A 16,809-nucleotide genomic window follows, 5' to 3' on the forward strand; every position below is an offset into this window, starting at 1 on the left:
ATCCTTTACTTCATGGCTGGGGAGCTTCCTCAGTGAAGTTTGGTGACAAGGTATTCCAGCTCTCATACATGATAGGGAAAGACCAGGAAGAGATCTGGGAAGATTAGGAATGGAGGCAGCAAATAACAAAGCTGGACTCTTCCTGGAAAAATGGTTTCCCTCCAAGTGCAATAATCCCACAGATTGTGTTTACTCTATGAGTGGCAGAGCCTTGGAAAGCAAAATGGGGAGGGATGGTAACGCCAATTGGTGCCTGATAAATCCACCCGCTCTGAAAGGGAAGGCACGATGTGGGCTGTGAGGAAAGGTGCCTCAGCCATGTGGCACGGCGGCCGGCGCCTCTCCCCCGTCGGACCCCAGGCTCCCAGGGCCACCCACGGGAGTCCCGCAGGCGACATACGCCGGGTCGGTCGGCTGAGGCGGCGGAAAATGGCGCCCGGTGAGGCGAGGCGAGCGCTCCCTTGTGGTGCGCAGCCGCCGGGCCGGGGAAGACGCGGGAGGCAGCGGTGCGGCGCGGGCGGGACAGTAGGGGGCGCTGCTCGGCCAGTGTGAGACGGGGCCTGGCCGGGCCGGGGCGGGGAGGGGAGGGGGGGAGGCTCGGCTCGGCCGGGGCCGGGTCGCTCTGTGAGCAGAGCTGGCGGCAAGTGACAAGTGAGGGGCTGAGGGCGGCGGAGGCGGCGGCCGCCTGCGCTCCCTTCCCCGCCCGCCAGGACAGCGCAACGCAGCGCAGCCCTGACGGCGCGGCGTGGGACGGGTCCGGCGTACGCGGTGAAGGAGACGCGGCCCCCGCGGCGTTTTGCGCGGGCCGGCCCGGGACGCCGGCGCTGCGCGGTGGATGTGGGAGTAGCGCGGCGCCGGCTCAGGAATGCAGCAGCCGGGCGGTGGGGACGGGAGCCTCTTGCTGCTCCCGCTGCTCCTGCTGCTGCGGGCGGGCAGCCGGGCGGAGCTGGGGGACGCCACGCAAGGTAGGGGTGTGCGGGGCCGCGTCCTGGCTTTTGTCCCGCGGGAGCCTCCCCTCGCCTGGGGTGATACCGGGGGGGACGACGGGGGCAGGCCCCCGCCGAGCCGTTGGTGCCGCCGGCGTGGGGTCCGGCGCGGCGGAGCCGGCCCTGAGGCGCGGCCGGTCGCCCTGCCCCGGCTGCGGGGGCGAGCGGAGGACGGTGCTGGCCACCGGCCCTCCGAGGGGTGCTGCGCGGCCCCTCCGCCCGCCGGGGAGCCCGGCGAATCCAGCGCTCCCCCCCCGTTAACGAACTCCGAGTTTTATACTCGGTCTGTGTTTAATTGCTTCGTAAAAAGCGCTTCCAAGTGTTCGGCCGAGTTGTGAGCTAAGTGTAACCATTCCCAGGCAATTCCGCTTTTGATACGTGATTGATGGTTCCCGAGGTGGTGTTATCAGTGATGGCTTGTCCTTTAGCTCCAGCTTTGCGGGATGTTTTGCCATCTCATCGCCCTTGTAGCCTTCCAAGAAGTTTTGTGGGTTTTTTTTTTTTTTAATATATATTTTTTTAAAACCAATAACCTTAAAGCCTTTTTGATTTAGTTTTAACAAGTAATATTTATTTTGCGATCCTTCTGTTTTATTAGGGTTTTGATTTCAGCCTTTTGCAAACGATTTGCATTTAAAGCGTAGCATAGCACAGCACATGCATAAAGGGACCTAGATGGAGTTAGGCAAGGAGGACTGATTTCTGAGGCCAAGTCAGTAAAAAGTGAGCAGTGCTTTTGGACGCGTGCATGAGAATTTCAGGAAGAGGTGGATATTCATGAACTCTGGCTCCTTGAAAGTGGGTACTTAAATCACAAGCTGCTTCTGGAAAGTCCTGAGTGATAATGTGGCCATATTTCGTATTTAAAGAAGGGGGAAAAGTGAACACTAAAGAGATAAAGCTACTGAGCTTAAATACTTCACAGTTCAGAACTGAAAAAGCTGTGGTTATAAAACCTCTAACCCAAATTGCAGAATAGTGTAGGAGAACTGTCATTAAAAAGTCAGTCGCAGCTAACGGATACAATGGTCTTGTCATATGCCTGTGCCTCAGTTTTTGTCTGTGTTTCAGTGTGTCCCTAATGATGCCGTTACCCGGCACTGTGTTAGGTAGTGGATCTGTTTGAATGACTTCCAGATATCACAGTATGACTCTGTTGGTCACGGGAGTCTACTGGTGCAGATTCAATGGCTGGATGATGTTCTAGCTTAGGGTAGGAATTCTCCATGACATCTCAATGGGAAAATTTTCAAATGTTGTTTTCTAGTGTCTCCAGGGAATGCTGTATGTGCTTAACAAATAGCTGTATTTTTAAAACGGGGGCAGGGGGAAGACAGGCCATCTTTTTTCCTGTTGTTTTTTTTTTTCAGGTAATTTGAAAACTGTAAAGTTATAATATGAAATTTTGTAGGTTTCTAAGAGCCTCGAAGGGAAAAAAACCTCCACAAACATAAAGCAACTGATGACATTGGGTCCAAAGCTGGTCACTTTTTATTTACTGCAAATTCTGTTGGGAAGTATCTTTCATTATATGAACTCAACTTTATTAGCACTATCATTACTTTTAATATAGCCATTTTGCACAATTACTTTCTACAGTGAAATATTTCCTGTATTTTAAGTAATATCTTTGACAAAAGCTTACAATGTTGACTCATGGGCAGATCAAGTGATTTATTTGTTTTTTTATAGATAGACATCTATCACATATGTTTCAACCACATACTATGTTTTTGCCCATTGTTGTTAAGGATCTGGGATTTGTAGAAGAATAAGGGAACCTTAACATCTAACACAATAATTAAAACCAACAAACAACCTATTATAAGGTGTTTTACAAATTTCTTTTAAGATAACTGTAGTGGCTGGGTGAATAGATTTTGCACCATCAGAAACCCAACCAACCATACAGAACCCTTCAGTCGCTACCCTTTTACCCTCACATTTTTCGATAAGGTAGAATATGGACTGCTAAATAATAAGAAGACTTTTCTTTTTTTTCCTAGGTGTGTCAAATAAGGACTGCAGTGCAAGTCCATCTCTGGTGGTAGCCTAAATTCTACTGCCAGAAAAGGTGGGCTGAGAGTCCAGGATCTGGCAGTCTAACACAATGAAAATATTGAAGAGTAGTTTGGGCTCTTGGCTCCCTGAGGTCCAGAAGTATCAGAGCCTCATTGTGCTGCGCTTGGTCCAAACATCTGTGAGGACATGACTCCCACTCCAGAGACTTCCCAGTTTGACACTCTGATCCAGTAAATGATACAGATGTGCACAAACATCCTGGTGTGAGTAGGCTGATGCAGCTTGGTAGGACAAGTCAGATGTGTATCTGCTTGGAGGCCAGGAACCTGTGCAGCTATTGTCACATCTCTTTTGGGGGGGATTATTACCAGGTCATCCATTTAGTTGAGGTATTGTCAAGTGACCAAAAGTGTTTTGCTGTGTTGCCTTCCAAAAGCTCTTTTTTTGCCCTTTCCTCTTCACTTTTTCCCCTGTCTCCTGCTGCTTCCTTTTTGTTGTTGACCTTTCCTTGTAGAGAGCAAAACAAAACAAAAAGTGCATTTTCCTTTGTACGTTCATGCTGTCTTTAATGCGTGCTCTTCCGAAGGGTGCTGACGGGCTGGCCCAAGTGTTCTGAACAAAACCACAAAGTTAATGTCAATATAAGTAACAGGAGCTCTCCAACTTGGATGGTTTTTTTCATTCTTTGCAGTATCTGACTATGGAAGTTACCCGTTCAGCTTTATTATTATTATTCTGTATCATGTAACTTCGTGAGGAGTCACAGTGGAAGACGTGTGAATAACTAGAAAAGAATTTTAGAAGCATGTAGTAAACCCACAGATCTTTAGATTATAGGGTTACTGTTGGTTTCCTTGAAAGCTGCCTCTTGTGAGATAAAGTTCCACAGCTCTTGATTAGTCCCTGTAATACCCTGGTGGTTAATTGTTTCGTCCTAGGTCAACAGGCTGCTATTTCAGCCAGTATCCACTTTTGAGTTTACAAACAAACAAAATGCTTTTGTTGCCTTAAGCCTGTAAGAGGATGAGAGTAGATGTCACTGTGTGACTTGCCATGATTGAAGTCTTGCATTTCTTGACAAAAGTTGCTTGAAGTATCAGTAAATTATCTTCGGGACATCATTTCTTGGTTTCTATAATTAACATCTACTGAAACTATTCTGTTGATTATGTACACACAGGACTTTTAAGTTAAAGCATTGCAAATGAGATCTGGGCAGGGGAGCGTTTTAAAGGTTGTGTATGGATTTTAAATACAAATACCGAAATGTAGGCAAAGGCGGGGGGGAAGGGAAAGGTTCCCTGAGGTGTGACACTAGATACCACTCTTTGGAAACACATGTAGAAATGCAGCAGTCTTCTGAGACTCAAAAGAACACCTCAGAGTTGAAAACTCTTTTTAAAAAAAGTCTCTAACTAAATGCAGCTGCTTTCCCCATAGTGATTGTCTCACAAGCTAAGAAAGTTAACTAATGCAAAATAAAAAGAGTAATCCTTTTCTTCCCCAAGCCCGGGAAAAAACCTCAGTTGCCCTCAGTTGTAATTTTTATATTTGCACAATTCTGCATGTTTTTGAAATTTTGTATCTTAAAGAATTTTTACTAATGTGGTAGACTGAGCTGCATTTATTTTAGGCTGCAATATCATGCATTTTATCTCCTGTTTCGCTGTGATGTTCCCATCTTGCTGTAGGTACCCAGGAAGTGTATGCTGGTACTTCACTGGTGAAGTTGCTCCTGGAACCAAAAGAAACGAGGCAGCCTGCATCAGGGCTGACCTTGGCAAAGCTGTGAAGTCTCACACCCAGCTTTGCGTCGGTAGAGACGTGACGGTGGTAATGCAGCTTGCATTTTGACAGTGACTCCTATGTATTGAGACACTTAAAAGAATATCAAATGAAGTTATTTTACTTTTAAGATGCTATCTTTGATCCAGGCTTCTGCTTTTAAAAGTTGGCAAAATGGGGCTGTTGTCTTATAATATTCTCTCGCACTTGAAAGCAGAGGGAAGGTTTACATGAATCGGAATCTGGTTATATGGTAGGAAACTGTTTCTAGTGATAAGGGTAGTGTGGCACTGGGAGGGCTGTGGAACCACCTCCCTAAAGCAGAGCTTAAAGAAATTTCCCATTGATTTGGGCTGGGGCAGCAGTTGAATAGTTAAGTGACTTTGCAGGGCTTCTTCCATCCTGGTTTCTTTTTCATTCTAATGATGGAGAGATTGATAGTCAATGAATCTGCTAATTTATAAATGAAACAATAATGAACTGGACAAATGAGAGCAATTGTTGGTGATTCTTTGGAAATAATGACAAAATACTGGTGTTAGCTGAAGGATCCTTCTGTAGGTTTAGTGACTGCTGTTTTACATACTTTATGATGAATGAAAAGTGTCTGAAATTTTACATTTAGTGTGAAGTTTCATTTGGTCAGGTGCTGCAGAAGAAATTACAATTTTTTCTGTCTGTTTACGAGTAGAGTCACTGCACCTCCTCACCAAGAGTGTGGCATATGAGAGGCTTCATCATGTTTAATGTCTTTTAATTGGGCTGAAATGACAGAATGCATAGAAAGGCTCTGAAATTTTCTGAGGTGAAAAAGGGAATAATTTCAGCCTAAGTAGATACCGCTAGTGTGCTATGTAATAATAAAGCTCTGAATATCACCGTTATTTAACAGTAAAGTTCTTTTAGATCCTCTTGGGAATATAATGTAAAATAAAAGAACTTACATACATTTGGAATCTAATGCAATGTGATATTAAAAATGGTGCTCCGCGAAAGTCAGACAGCTTGAGGGAAAGAAGTAGCTTAGAAAAGAACCCTTTAGTGAGGGAAAGCAATAACGCAGGCTTCTCAGCATACTTCCATGCCAGCATCCCGTAGTGAGGAAGATTGCTTTCCAGGATCTCCTCCTGAAGTGGAGACGCTGCAGTGCCACTGTTTCCAAGTAAATCTGCAGAGCAATATATGAAGGGAAATGGCTAGTGACGTGTGAAATGAATCCCACGGTGCGTATTGCTGGGATGGACACAAATTTGGAGGGTGATTAGATAAGATTCCTGAAAAATTAACACGGAATGGTCTCCAACAGGAGCAGAAAGCCACATCACTTCTGTTGAGGAGGAATGGACAGGTGTAAATTAATTGTGGTCCAGTGCTGTATTTCTGCAGTGCTGTGTACAATGCTAGGCTTTTTCTAATGTATTTCAACAAGTCATTAGCTGGAGTTCATGCCAAAGGCATGAAATAAGCTCTAAAGCAGAAGAAAGCCTAGGTCAGGTCTGCTTTGTTACTTCTGCTGAGTTCCATGGAGTAATTGTACTTGATATCCTCTTTTAACAAAATCCCTTCAGAGAGCTGCCTGGAGGCTCTGGTTGTGTTTGATCAGTGAGGTGCTACAGAGCCACCTTCACAGGAGGTTGAAGAACAACAAAAAATTGTCTCTTGCAGGAAATATCTTCTGTCATTGATGTTGGCAAGGTCTGGGCAGCGTGCCCTTGTCAGCTGTGTCGGGACGATCATATGCCTGTTCAGTAGTGCTGGTCCAGGCATGGCTTAACCCAGCCGGGCCTTTCTGTTGCCGTGTTGGAGGCAGGGAGCTTGGGCACTTTTATGGTGCTTTGGGAATGTTGAAGGAAGAGGAGATCTGCCTGGCCTTTGTGTCAGGCGAAGTTTAAAAAAAAAAAAAAAAAAAAAGTAATAGTTGAGGCAAGTCCTGTATGTAGAGGCAAGACACACTCCTCCTAAAGAGTTCGAGCAGAAGTGCTGGTAACTTTGTGCAGATGTTGCATGTTTTTTATAACTGCTGCTGATGCCCTGTTCTGCATTGTGTTGTACAAAGACATGCTTTCACTCAGTAACAGATATTTGGGGCTAGGTTTACATTAAGACTTAGCCATCCCAATATGCAATGGCAAAGTTTCATAACTAGACAAGTTCTTGAGAAAACAGTTAGTGGAGGCCCTGGTGGAAGCCTGCATTTTATTAAAAGCTTTTTTTTCAAACTGGTCAGGTCATGTGTTGAAACTGATACTTCACAATGGCTTCCTGTGACCTTCTGCTCCTTTCCTCCAAGGGGTGTCAGTTGTGCGTACCCCTGTCCCATTCCCAGATGCTCCATTCTGTCTGCACCAGAGGTCTGAACATCTGCTCCATGCAGATCTGGGAAAGAAACGGAGTGGTGAAATTCTGTGTCGGAGCACAGCAGCAGGCCATGGGAAATTGAAAGATCAGAGATAAGCAAGGAAAAATATTCGGCAACTTTATAACCTCATCGCGCATTTCTCTCCAGAGACTGGAAATATGTGAGGGTATGCTTTTCTTCCCCTTAGAACTTGAGATTATCTTTGGAAGGATATGCACTTCCAGACTCACAACGTGAGCGTTCCTAGCTGTTTTGTCCTGCTCTGAAGGAGGTGGCAAAGTCCCTCCTGAAGATGGTAAGCCATGCTTTAAAGGATTGATAGTGCAAGTGTAATGTGCTGCCTGAGAGTGACCACGTTGTGGCTGGTCAATACAGAACGTAATGGCTACTCATTCAGAGAAACCCTGTGCTTCAGTGCTGAGAACGCGTGCTGGAGAATGAGGGATTTTATGATCTGTGTGGCCTTATTTTCAAAACTCACGAGGACCTTTAACTCTTACTGTGTATACTTGGCAGAGCCGAGCGCTTCTCAAAATCTCACCGGAAAGGGCATAGGGTGCAGAGCAGTCCAAAGGCTTGGAAAAAAAAAACCACTTGCAGAAGAAATTATCCGTGCCTGTGCTTGTTACTGCTCTGAGCTACAAAGCGAGTTGTAAGTCACCTTTCTGACTTGGTTGGAGGAGAAATGCTGTGCCGTAATGCTGCCGCTGTGTTTGTAGCAGCAGCTGAATAAATGTACAAGTCTGTCTCACCACCTCAGCATACATATTTTTGAACATTTATGGAATATGTAACTTGGAGAGGGGTTGTGTTTTCATTCTGTTGAATTCAGTTTCAGTAATTCTGTCCTCAAAGGTAAGTGTGATTGTGTATGCAAAGCCATCTCTAGGAGAAGCCAAAAGCTTGGGCAAATGACAAAAAAAAAGTAAAATCAGTGTTAGAACTAGGATTAGATCTGGTTTTGATCAAGTGAGATCCTCTTTGCCAAACTTCTGTTGCCTCACCTTTCTCTTCGTGGAGAGGTATCATCTTCATTGTGCAGTGAATACCACTTTCATCTGTGACACCATTATAGAGCTATTGTATATCTGAGTGCTGTGCAGACGATACTGTATTTACAACAGCTTTTGCTTCTCCCGGTTTTTCCTGTAAGAGGTCAGTTATCACAGTTTAACATCTCTTCTTCAAAATTATCTTGGCTTCAAATAAAAGGAAGATTCTTTGTAATTGTTGTGTTTACACTGCAATATTTGATGTGCTGTATAAGTATCAAGCATTCTGTAAGTTTTAGTTTTTAGTTTTATATGTTAATTATTATGTTTTGATTTTTTTTTTAATTACATTGTCTCTCTGTGAATTTAGAGAAAATTTGTAGCATGGCAGACATCTCTTTTTCTGCAGAGCAGCTGAGTGTAGAGAGCACACATTGAGCTCTGCTGTCAGTGTGTTTCACCTAGAATGACAAGAGGTCATTTAATTCCCAGTTGATTGTCAGAGAAATGGATTTGTCATTAAATGCTTCTAAAAGGCTACAGAATAGCACTAGGTAGATCTTTGCTTCTGACTGTTGACTTACTATTCTAGTGTCTTGAATAATTTTCTCCTTCTACAGTTAAAGCCCTTCTCCAAATGAAAAAGAGTGGTTCCCAGTTTTGATTTGTGTGCCCTTTGCTTTTTTTTTTTAATGAAGAGTAGAAGCCCAGAGCTCCCCTGAGAGCTGAGTAGCTGTGGGGGGGCTAGTAATATCCCACAGCTGAGAAGCTGGCAGCAAGAGGGAAGCCAGTAATTAGAAGTGAAATTGTGGTAGTTCAGAAGTAACTGTTGGCCAACGATTAAATCTGGAATTCCAAGTGGGTTCTTCCTTTGTTCAGGCCCTGTCTGGGCGTTTGATGTGTTTTAATACTGCTGGACAGGAGAATTGCATGTGCTGAAATTCGCAATATGTCAGAAGTCCTCCCAGAAACTCTGGCTGGTGCAAACCTGATCCCCTTCTAGCTGGCAGATTCTCGTGAGGCTTGAGCTTCTTCATCGATTTTCTTTTAATATCTGAGTCAAGTTAGTAGTGTTGCCGATGTTTTTTACAGCTCTGAATGGTCCAGAGTTGTGGTTTGAGAGCATGGTCGTTTTGCCCAGTGTTGCATCAAGCAGTTATGATTAACTTGGAAAAGCCAGGCTGCTTGCATCGCTGAGGTTGAAACACTTCATGTTCACAATAGGACGTTTTTTTGAACTGAAGGCCCCTTACTTCTAAATTCACTTTTCTTGGCAGCCTGTCAGAGCCAAAGTCTGGCAACCTTTGTAAGTGAGATGCAACAAGCTTCACTTATTTTCAGCTATTGGTCTGTCACTGTGTTTTTAATTTACTGTAATTTAATAACTGACACAATGCTGGAATAAATAAATGGGCTGTGAACATTCTCATAGACTTTGGAAGTCCAGCTCAGGGCAAGATTTAGCTTTTAATTAACACTGTCCATGAGATTTATTGTTAAAATTGTATCCTTTGAAATCAGTAAATCTGAAGTTGAGTAAGAGGTGAATAATTGAAACCTGGTGTGAGATAACAGAATGCACTGTAGTGCATGCGGTAGTGGAGCACAGTGCCTTCCCCAGCAGAGCGAGTGGAGGACCGTCATAGCTCTGAACTGTGATTCTCCTAAGTTACGGGTTATTTCACTGCTGGGCCGTAAGTTGTATGTTGTTGTAATATCTCCCTTTATTTTTCCTGTGTACGATTTGTTGCTATATGTTGAAAGACACGTGTTCTTCATGACATGAAGAACAGTAGTATTACATGTGCATAAACCAGATTTTTAGTGCAGCAAAGAGCTTTAGGAAGGCCTTCAGATGCCCAGCTAAAAGGAACTGTTGAAGGGTCTTTGCTTCTTTTGGCCCCTACTGCTACATAAATTCTCCAAAAGAGGCCCAGGCAAGGGAAGAAGCTGTAAAGGCATCCTCTCACTACTGAGGAATCAGTCATTTGCAAAATTCTAATTCATCAGGGACCAAAAGAAGATGTTCTTCTGATTTTCTTCCATTATATAGGGGGAGATGATACCTGATTTGCTGTTTTTCCTTTGAGAGTCTGTTTGTAGGATGTGATTTATGCGCTCTCATTCTAGTTTCATGATTTTTTTTTTTTTTAACACAGAATCTTCTTTTAAATCCTAATTAGTATTTCTGACTCTTACGACTGGTTGTGTAGGGAACCCTGAGCAGTAGTAAGAGGTTCACAAAACTTGAGAATATGTGCAGAAATTTGACGTTCCATATGGACTCCTCTTAAGATCTTTGGTCTCCATCTTTTCATAGCAGCAAATATGGTCCAGATATGAGGAGCATTGTGATCAACCCTTTTCATTTCAGGGGGATCTACAGAGAATGTCAAAGTCAGACAGATTTGGTTTGGGTTTACTTTGCTACTCAGGGTGAGACAGATTAGGTCGGGCATTAAACTAGCTGTCCTATTCCTTTCTTCCTGACTTGGTTTTAATGGGGAGCCAGATTTGGCAGTCATCACACTTGTCTCTCTGGTTCCAAAGTCTATGTATCAGTGAAGGTCCTAATAGTTCTGAAGAAGTTCTTTGATCTGTCTTTAAAATTTGAAAAGTTGATAATTGGTATTGGGGGAAGGAGAAAAGGTCTTCTCAGTGTCGATAGTGGGTAAAGTTAATTTTCAGTGAATTTGTTCAATAAAGAGGGAGAGATTACCTGGAAACTCACTGCTTTTCCTTGGCACTAGGCTCTTGGTTGAGCAGTACAGTCTCTTGGTGAGTGCCACAGGTGGAAGCAGCTCCTGTAAATGTGGGACCTTTACGAGGGTTTTGGGGAACCTGAATGTTTGAGGTTGCTCTGTCGTCATTTGTGGGGCCTGTTCAGTTCTCTCATTCGAGGCCATTCCAGAGGCTCTGGGTTTGCAGCTTTTAAGCACTGGGTGAATTTTTTGGCCTGCATTATGTTTATCACGGGGTACCTCTGGTATAATGGTCCCATCCAGCTTTAAAAAACCATGCGTAGCTCTAAGAGCAGTCCCCTTTTTCAAGAAGATTTTGACTGAAAACGGCATAAGTGTCTTAACTGGCACTGTTGTTCCTGTTGTGTCAGTAAATGCCTGAAGCTGTTGCCTCAGGCGTCACAGACCATCCATCCTGCAAGGGTGCAGGGAGAGCAATGCTATCACTGCTTTTGGTTTGGGAAAATTGCCGTGTGTAGGGTTCTGTGCAGTTCTGTACATTAGGTATTTATTTTTTTGTCAGCTCTACAGAAATCCCCTACCCAAACCCAGTAATTGTCAGATGTTCTGTTATCCTGTTCCCCCTGCCAGTTATTATCTCCTAAGATTATCGAGGGTAACTTCACATGGACTAATTGTAATAACTGAAAAGGCCTGAGGGGAAGAATTCTGTCTCGATGTTGCAAGTAGAGGATTAAGTGTGTATATATTCAGTGTAATTTGCTGAAAGGTGTCTATGTACATATCTGTCAGAAGAACTGTAAAATCACTTGAAATACTGCAAAGGATAGATACGTGGTGAGATGGAGGCTCAACCTTCTTTTGCATTTGTTGCATTATCCCATTTAAGCTAATTTTATACACTCTCTTCCTCCCCTTGCCTGTATAAGCTAGTGTCAGGCTCCTTAAGAAAGCACTTATGTTCTTGAAGGATTATTGTGCTAATTTAGCTTTCATTTCATCAGGTATCAAGGCCTGATATTATCCTGCTATTTGTTACTGTACTTTTACTGTAAATTACTGACACCAGAGGTGGTTGGTGATTGCAGTGAAGATAAGTGAGGTGCAGGAAGGAAATAGTAGTTTTTTGATCTCTACTTGCTTTGCTGTCTCAAAGATCCTACAAGTGGTTATGATCCTCTGGGGCTCAGTCATTCCATAGTGCTGATTAAAATAGTCAATCTTAGCAACAGAGCCTGACAGATTTTCTGCCAGAGTCCTTTAAAGAATACATGTAATGAATCTTTTAGGAAATTTAGCAGGCAATTGCTTTCAGTCAGCTAAAATATTTCCCCTGTAGAAGAATGCCTGCTATGCTAGACTTGTGATGTATTGTCGTGTCGGAAATGACAGTCTGGATTCATGGCATCTTTTCCTAATGAATATTTTTTTTTCTAATGATTTTTTTAATTTAAAAAAAAAAAATGTAACAGCACTAGATTTGTATTTGTTCTCTACTATTCCTGGGTTCTAAGTTGTTTCTTCTGAACTTTAGTGTATGAAGTAATACAGGTGTCTGAAGCTATTCAGCATATCAGTTGTATTTAAATAAGGGGTAAAAAGTCTTTTATCCAACCGTTCAAAAAAGATTTATCGGTCTTAATTTTGTGGAATCGCTCTCTAAGCTTTTTTTTGGGACTTCTGGGTAAAATAGAGCCGCTTTCAATGTGAAAGTGATGATGTGCGGTGCAAGCCCATTGCTCAAGTGTGATGTTACTGCCCCAAAAGATGCATCTTTAAATAGTTAGCATGAACTCATTCCTGTTAATGATGGTACTTGTTACTACTAGGCATAGAAGGTAAATTGGCAAGTTGTTTTGATACGTTTTCCTTATTTTTAAAATAAAATGCTTTTTTTTCATAGAAAATAATTTTGATACTTTGTTTCCAGGCACGCTTCATCTAGCAGTGAGCAAGTGGAATCCTTTTACAGAAAGCCATTTCGGTGCCGAGTGTCCTAGAATATCTTATTCTGAAGACACAGAAGTGCAATTCTTCTTATTGGCTTCACTGGGGCTTAAACTACATGTGCTTTAAAGAAATGAGCGGTGTTGTGTTTTGTTTTGTTTTGCTACGTTGCTCCCTCGCACTGGTACAACTCCCTGGGTATTTCCCATCAGCTTCAATGGTGTTCAAATGTATGGTGGAACCACTGAGATGGTTCTTCCTCTGTAGGTTTGTGCGGCAGAGGAAGACTAATTGACAAATGGTGATAGTCTGGAGTTCTGCGGGTGCCTTTGTTCCCATAGATGTTAAGTGTCCACTGCAGAACGGGTGAAATTTGAATACTTTGGATTTTGTCTTTAAGCAGAATATAGTGTTGCTTTTGCTTCCTGCACCAAATGCCATGGGAGAAAGGGTAGTTTTGATATGTGCTGCCCATACTGTGATGTGTAGCTGGCTCAGCTTTCAGGGATGAAAGACGACTGTCATTTAAAGCTCTTGCCGTATGAGAAAACAGCGTCTATTCTTGCATAGCTGTTTGGGGGAAGGGAGAAAGCAAATGCTTTGCATACAGGAAAATAGCTGCTCAGGGGGTATTTGATTTCACTAAACAAAATATTATCCAATCTCTTTTGCATGACTTTCATACCATAATGGGGTTAAAATGTGCAGCCAAATGCAAATGGTTACACTTCTTGTTCCATATATGTTCTCATGCCCTCTACCAACCTTAACCATAATATCCTGTCTTTTTTCTTAAAGAAATACATACTAGGAAATTAAGGCATCTCATTTGTGTAGTAATAGATAGTATAGAATTCAGTCGAATCCTAATGAAAAGATACTGTTTATTGCTACTAGAAATATTTCTCAGACTGAATGTATGACTTGAAATAAGCAGTTTCGTTTCCAAAGTTTAAATCCATTTGTATGTCAGGAAAGCCTTTACGGTATTTGATGAAAGCTGTTGCTACTTGAGACAATATTTGTTCTTGATGCCTGTATTTAGTAATTGCATGTGCAATTCAAGGAGAGTAATAGGAGTTCTCTGAGCATGAACTTACTTTTCACATTTTGGAGGAGTATGAAGCTATAAAAAAGGAAAAGTTTAATGCTCTGCATTCAAATTAGCTCTCTTGATTGGGAAACAACTCCCGTTTTCAATCTCCTGTGTGGCTTCTTTTGGTTTTTATTAGTTTTCTCATTGCTTTATAGAGTTCCGAAACGAGTGATTTTTGTATATGTAGAAAAAGGATTTTATAATCTTCAGGATTTTTCTGTTTTGCCTGAATCTATCAAATGTTTGTTCAGATGAAGTGAAAGGGAAGACAGCTTAAAGTGTCTTTTTCCTGTTGCACAAGGTTTGATCCTTGCTAGAGTTCTGCAGAATTTACTAGTTTGAGCCAAACTAGGAAACGTTTTGGATATTTTATGTTCATCCATCTTTGATGTTTGGGATTTGGGACTTCAATGGTTTATTTTGGATATAAGCCCAGGTGAAAATGTGCTGGAAAAGGGGTGCACCTGGCAGGTGAGGTTCTGGGAGCCCTTTTCTGACCTGCACCAACAGGTTCTGGCCTGGGTCAATTTTAATCCAAGGCATTTCTAGGGTTTCCATCTCCATCATGTCTAGATACTGGTATGCCTGAAGATACAACATACAGGAGAGTCACCCCTGGAGAGCACAAACAACTAAAGGTTTGGAAATTCGATGTTAGAGCCTGCTTTCCAGGGTGGATTTTTTTTTTTCCTGTTTTTTAATGATGAACTTGCCTTCTGTGGAACTGTTGTTTGTTGAGATTTGGCATACACTGAACTTTGTGATTTATATTGCCTTTGGTAGAAGGCTTATTCAAAGGTGCTAAGAGTATTTGAAAGCATCAGCCCAGAGTGCAGCAGCATTTTCACTCACATTCTTTTATGAGGAGCAGAGTGCACTTTGGGGCTATGCTATTGAGCTTGTCTGACGAATCATTTCTATTGGCAATTCAAAGTCCTGGGGTTTTGTTTGAGTTTTGGTGTATTCTTGTGTCAGCCAACATCTGCTTAGATGTTTTCTATTAACATCCCTTTAATTTTGGGATATGCTTTGCTTAATTGAAACTTTGAAGTCACAGGAGGATGCTTTGACCAAACCTATTCTTCCTTACACTAATGTAGAAGCAGTATAAATGCGTGCTGTGACTGGTGCTGGTAATAAATTGTCTTTGTTGAAGAGTCCATGATTTGAAAGTTTCCAGTTCCTTTGGTTCAGCAAGACTCCAAATTTTTTGACTTTCCAAGCATGCTACAGGTCTTGCCTGCTCATCTGAGCTGCTTAATAAAGAATAGGTGGAAGGAAGGGTAGATGTTAGAAATCATGAATACATAGTGGTGGTCACTGGTAAGTGCTCCATGGCATACTTTGCATGCGTTTTTTAAAAAAAATGTATTTAAATGCATTTTTTTGTACATGTGCCAAAAGCATAGGGCAGTTACAATTTTAAATGAACACCCTAATCTGGTGTTAGAGATGTGGTATGGTTCAATTCTTATGTGCACATGGTGAACCTCAGAGAGATGTAACATACCAGGAAGTTATTCAGCAGTGCCAGCTCTTCAGTTGTTCTGTGTTTATAAGCAGATGCTTATTCTTTAATCTAGGGAATGATTGGTATATTATCCACAGTGTGACTGATTTACCAAGAGATGCAATCAATTTGTTTCCAAGCAGAGACATGTCTGGTCTAATACAATACAGGCACACTAGCGCCAATGCAGTTTCCAGTGCTATTTCTTATTTTCCCGTTTTTAGTGACTTGGGTTATTAAAAAAAAAAAATCATCTATACCAATTTATTTTTTGGGGGGAGAAAGTACTTGGGAGCAGAATTACATATGTTCACATGTGCAAACCCCATAATGGTATTAGCAAATGACAGAGCTGCAGTGCTATTTGGCATGGCAGCTAAAATGATTGCCCTATTTTTTTTTTTCCAAAAACCTTTGGTTTTATTGAAGTTTTAAATCTCAGATAAAATTAGCTTAATGTGAATGGAACTATACTTGTAATGATTTAGTTTAAAAAAGTACTGTCAACATCCCAAAGGATTTCTGGCCTTTGATTTTTCCGGTGTCCAATGGAAGCCTTTCATAGAGGCTGGATAATGTCTCGTTCTGACTTCTGTTGCAGCACACCGAGAAGTGTCTTGACAGCTTCCAAGCCAATAATATCTTGCTTATATTCAATATATGCATAATAGCACAGGCTTTCTAGAGATTATCTTTTTGTAATGTGTTTAGTTCTTTAACATACTGTGGCCAGATGAATGTAAATCCTTCAGCATTTTGAAGAGCAGGAATGTATCCCTTCAAAAAATGTGTGTTGTAGCAGGGACGTTCAGTAACATTAATTCACTGAGCCAGAGTTGTATTCTTTTAATTAAGAGGTACAGTTAGCAGAACACAGGATACTTCTTCCTCTTCATGCTATTTCTTTCCTCCTTTTTCTAATCTCTTCTCCAGTGTGTTTTTTTCACGGTCCTTGGGAGTCTTGCTTTTTCAAAGTGATCCCCTGCTGACTATTTTGAGGTCTAAGCAGTTTCTTCAGCTCTGATTTAAAAGAAGTTGTTTCCTTGGATTACTTAAATAATTCCATTGCTCTTCGTGCAATTGGTTTGTTTGCGTTGGAAGAGCTGGGAGGAGAAGAGGCCAAAGGGCTGTTAGTGCTTCTTGGTCCATCTGCTGTGGTAATGTCTCATCAAACCAGGATGCGTCTTCGTGTGTGCCTGGTTCGTCACCTAAGGCTGGGGGCTGTGTAAATGAGTCTTTGCATCAGATGGTGCAAGGAGAGACTGGTGGAGATGCCATTCTGTGCAAACTGGTCCTTGGAAATGCTCTGCTTCTGTTAAAAAAGCTGTTCCACACAGCATTGCTGAGATGTCTCTGGTGGTTCTCGGCAGGCAAGTCCTATGGCAAGTTCTGGTGCTTTATCAGCTACAG

The 16,809-nt window shown here is 42.3% G+C and overlaps 1 protein-coding gene across 1 annotated transcript in view; it reads left to right on the forward strand.

Annotated features, from left to right (window-relative positions):
- The first annotated feature begins 865 nt into the window (after nucleotides 1–865).
- Nucleotides 866–16,809, forward strand: part of ROR1 (ROR family WNT receptor 1) — a 167,587-nt gene continuing 151,643 nt past the window's right edge. Inside the window, exon 1 of the mRNA XM_086462456.1 lies at nucleotides 866–965. Coding sequence (XP_086318582.1) covers nucleotides 866–965 — 100 coding nt within the window. The remainder of the gene's footprint in view (nucleotides 966–16,809) is intronic.

Source organism: Leptosomus discolor, chromosome 3, assembly GCF_034619465.1.
Source record: "Leptosomus discolor isolate bLepDis1 chromosome 3, bLepDis1.hap2, whole genome shotgun sequence".
Classification (NCBI taxonomy): Eukaryota; Metazoa; Chordata; class Aves; order Leptosomiformes; family Leptosomidae; genus Leptosomus; species Leptosomus discolor.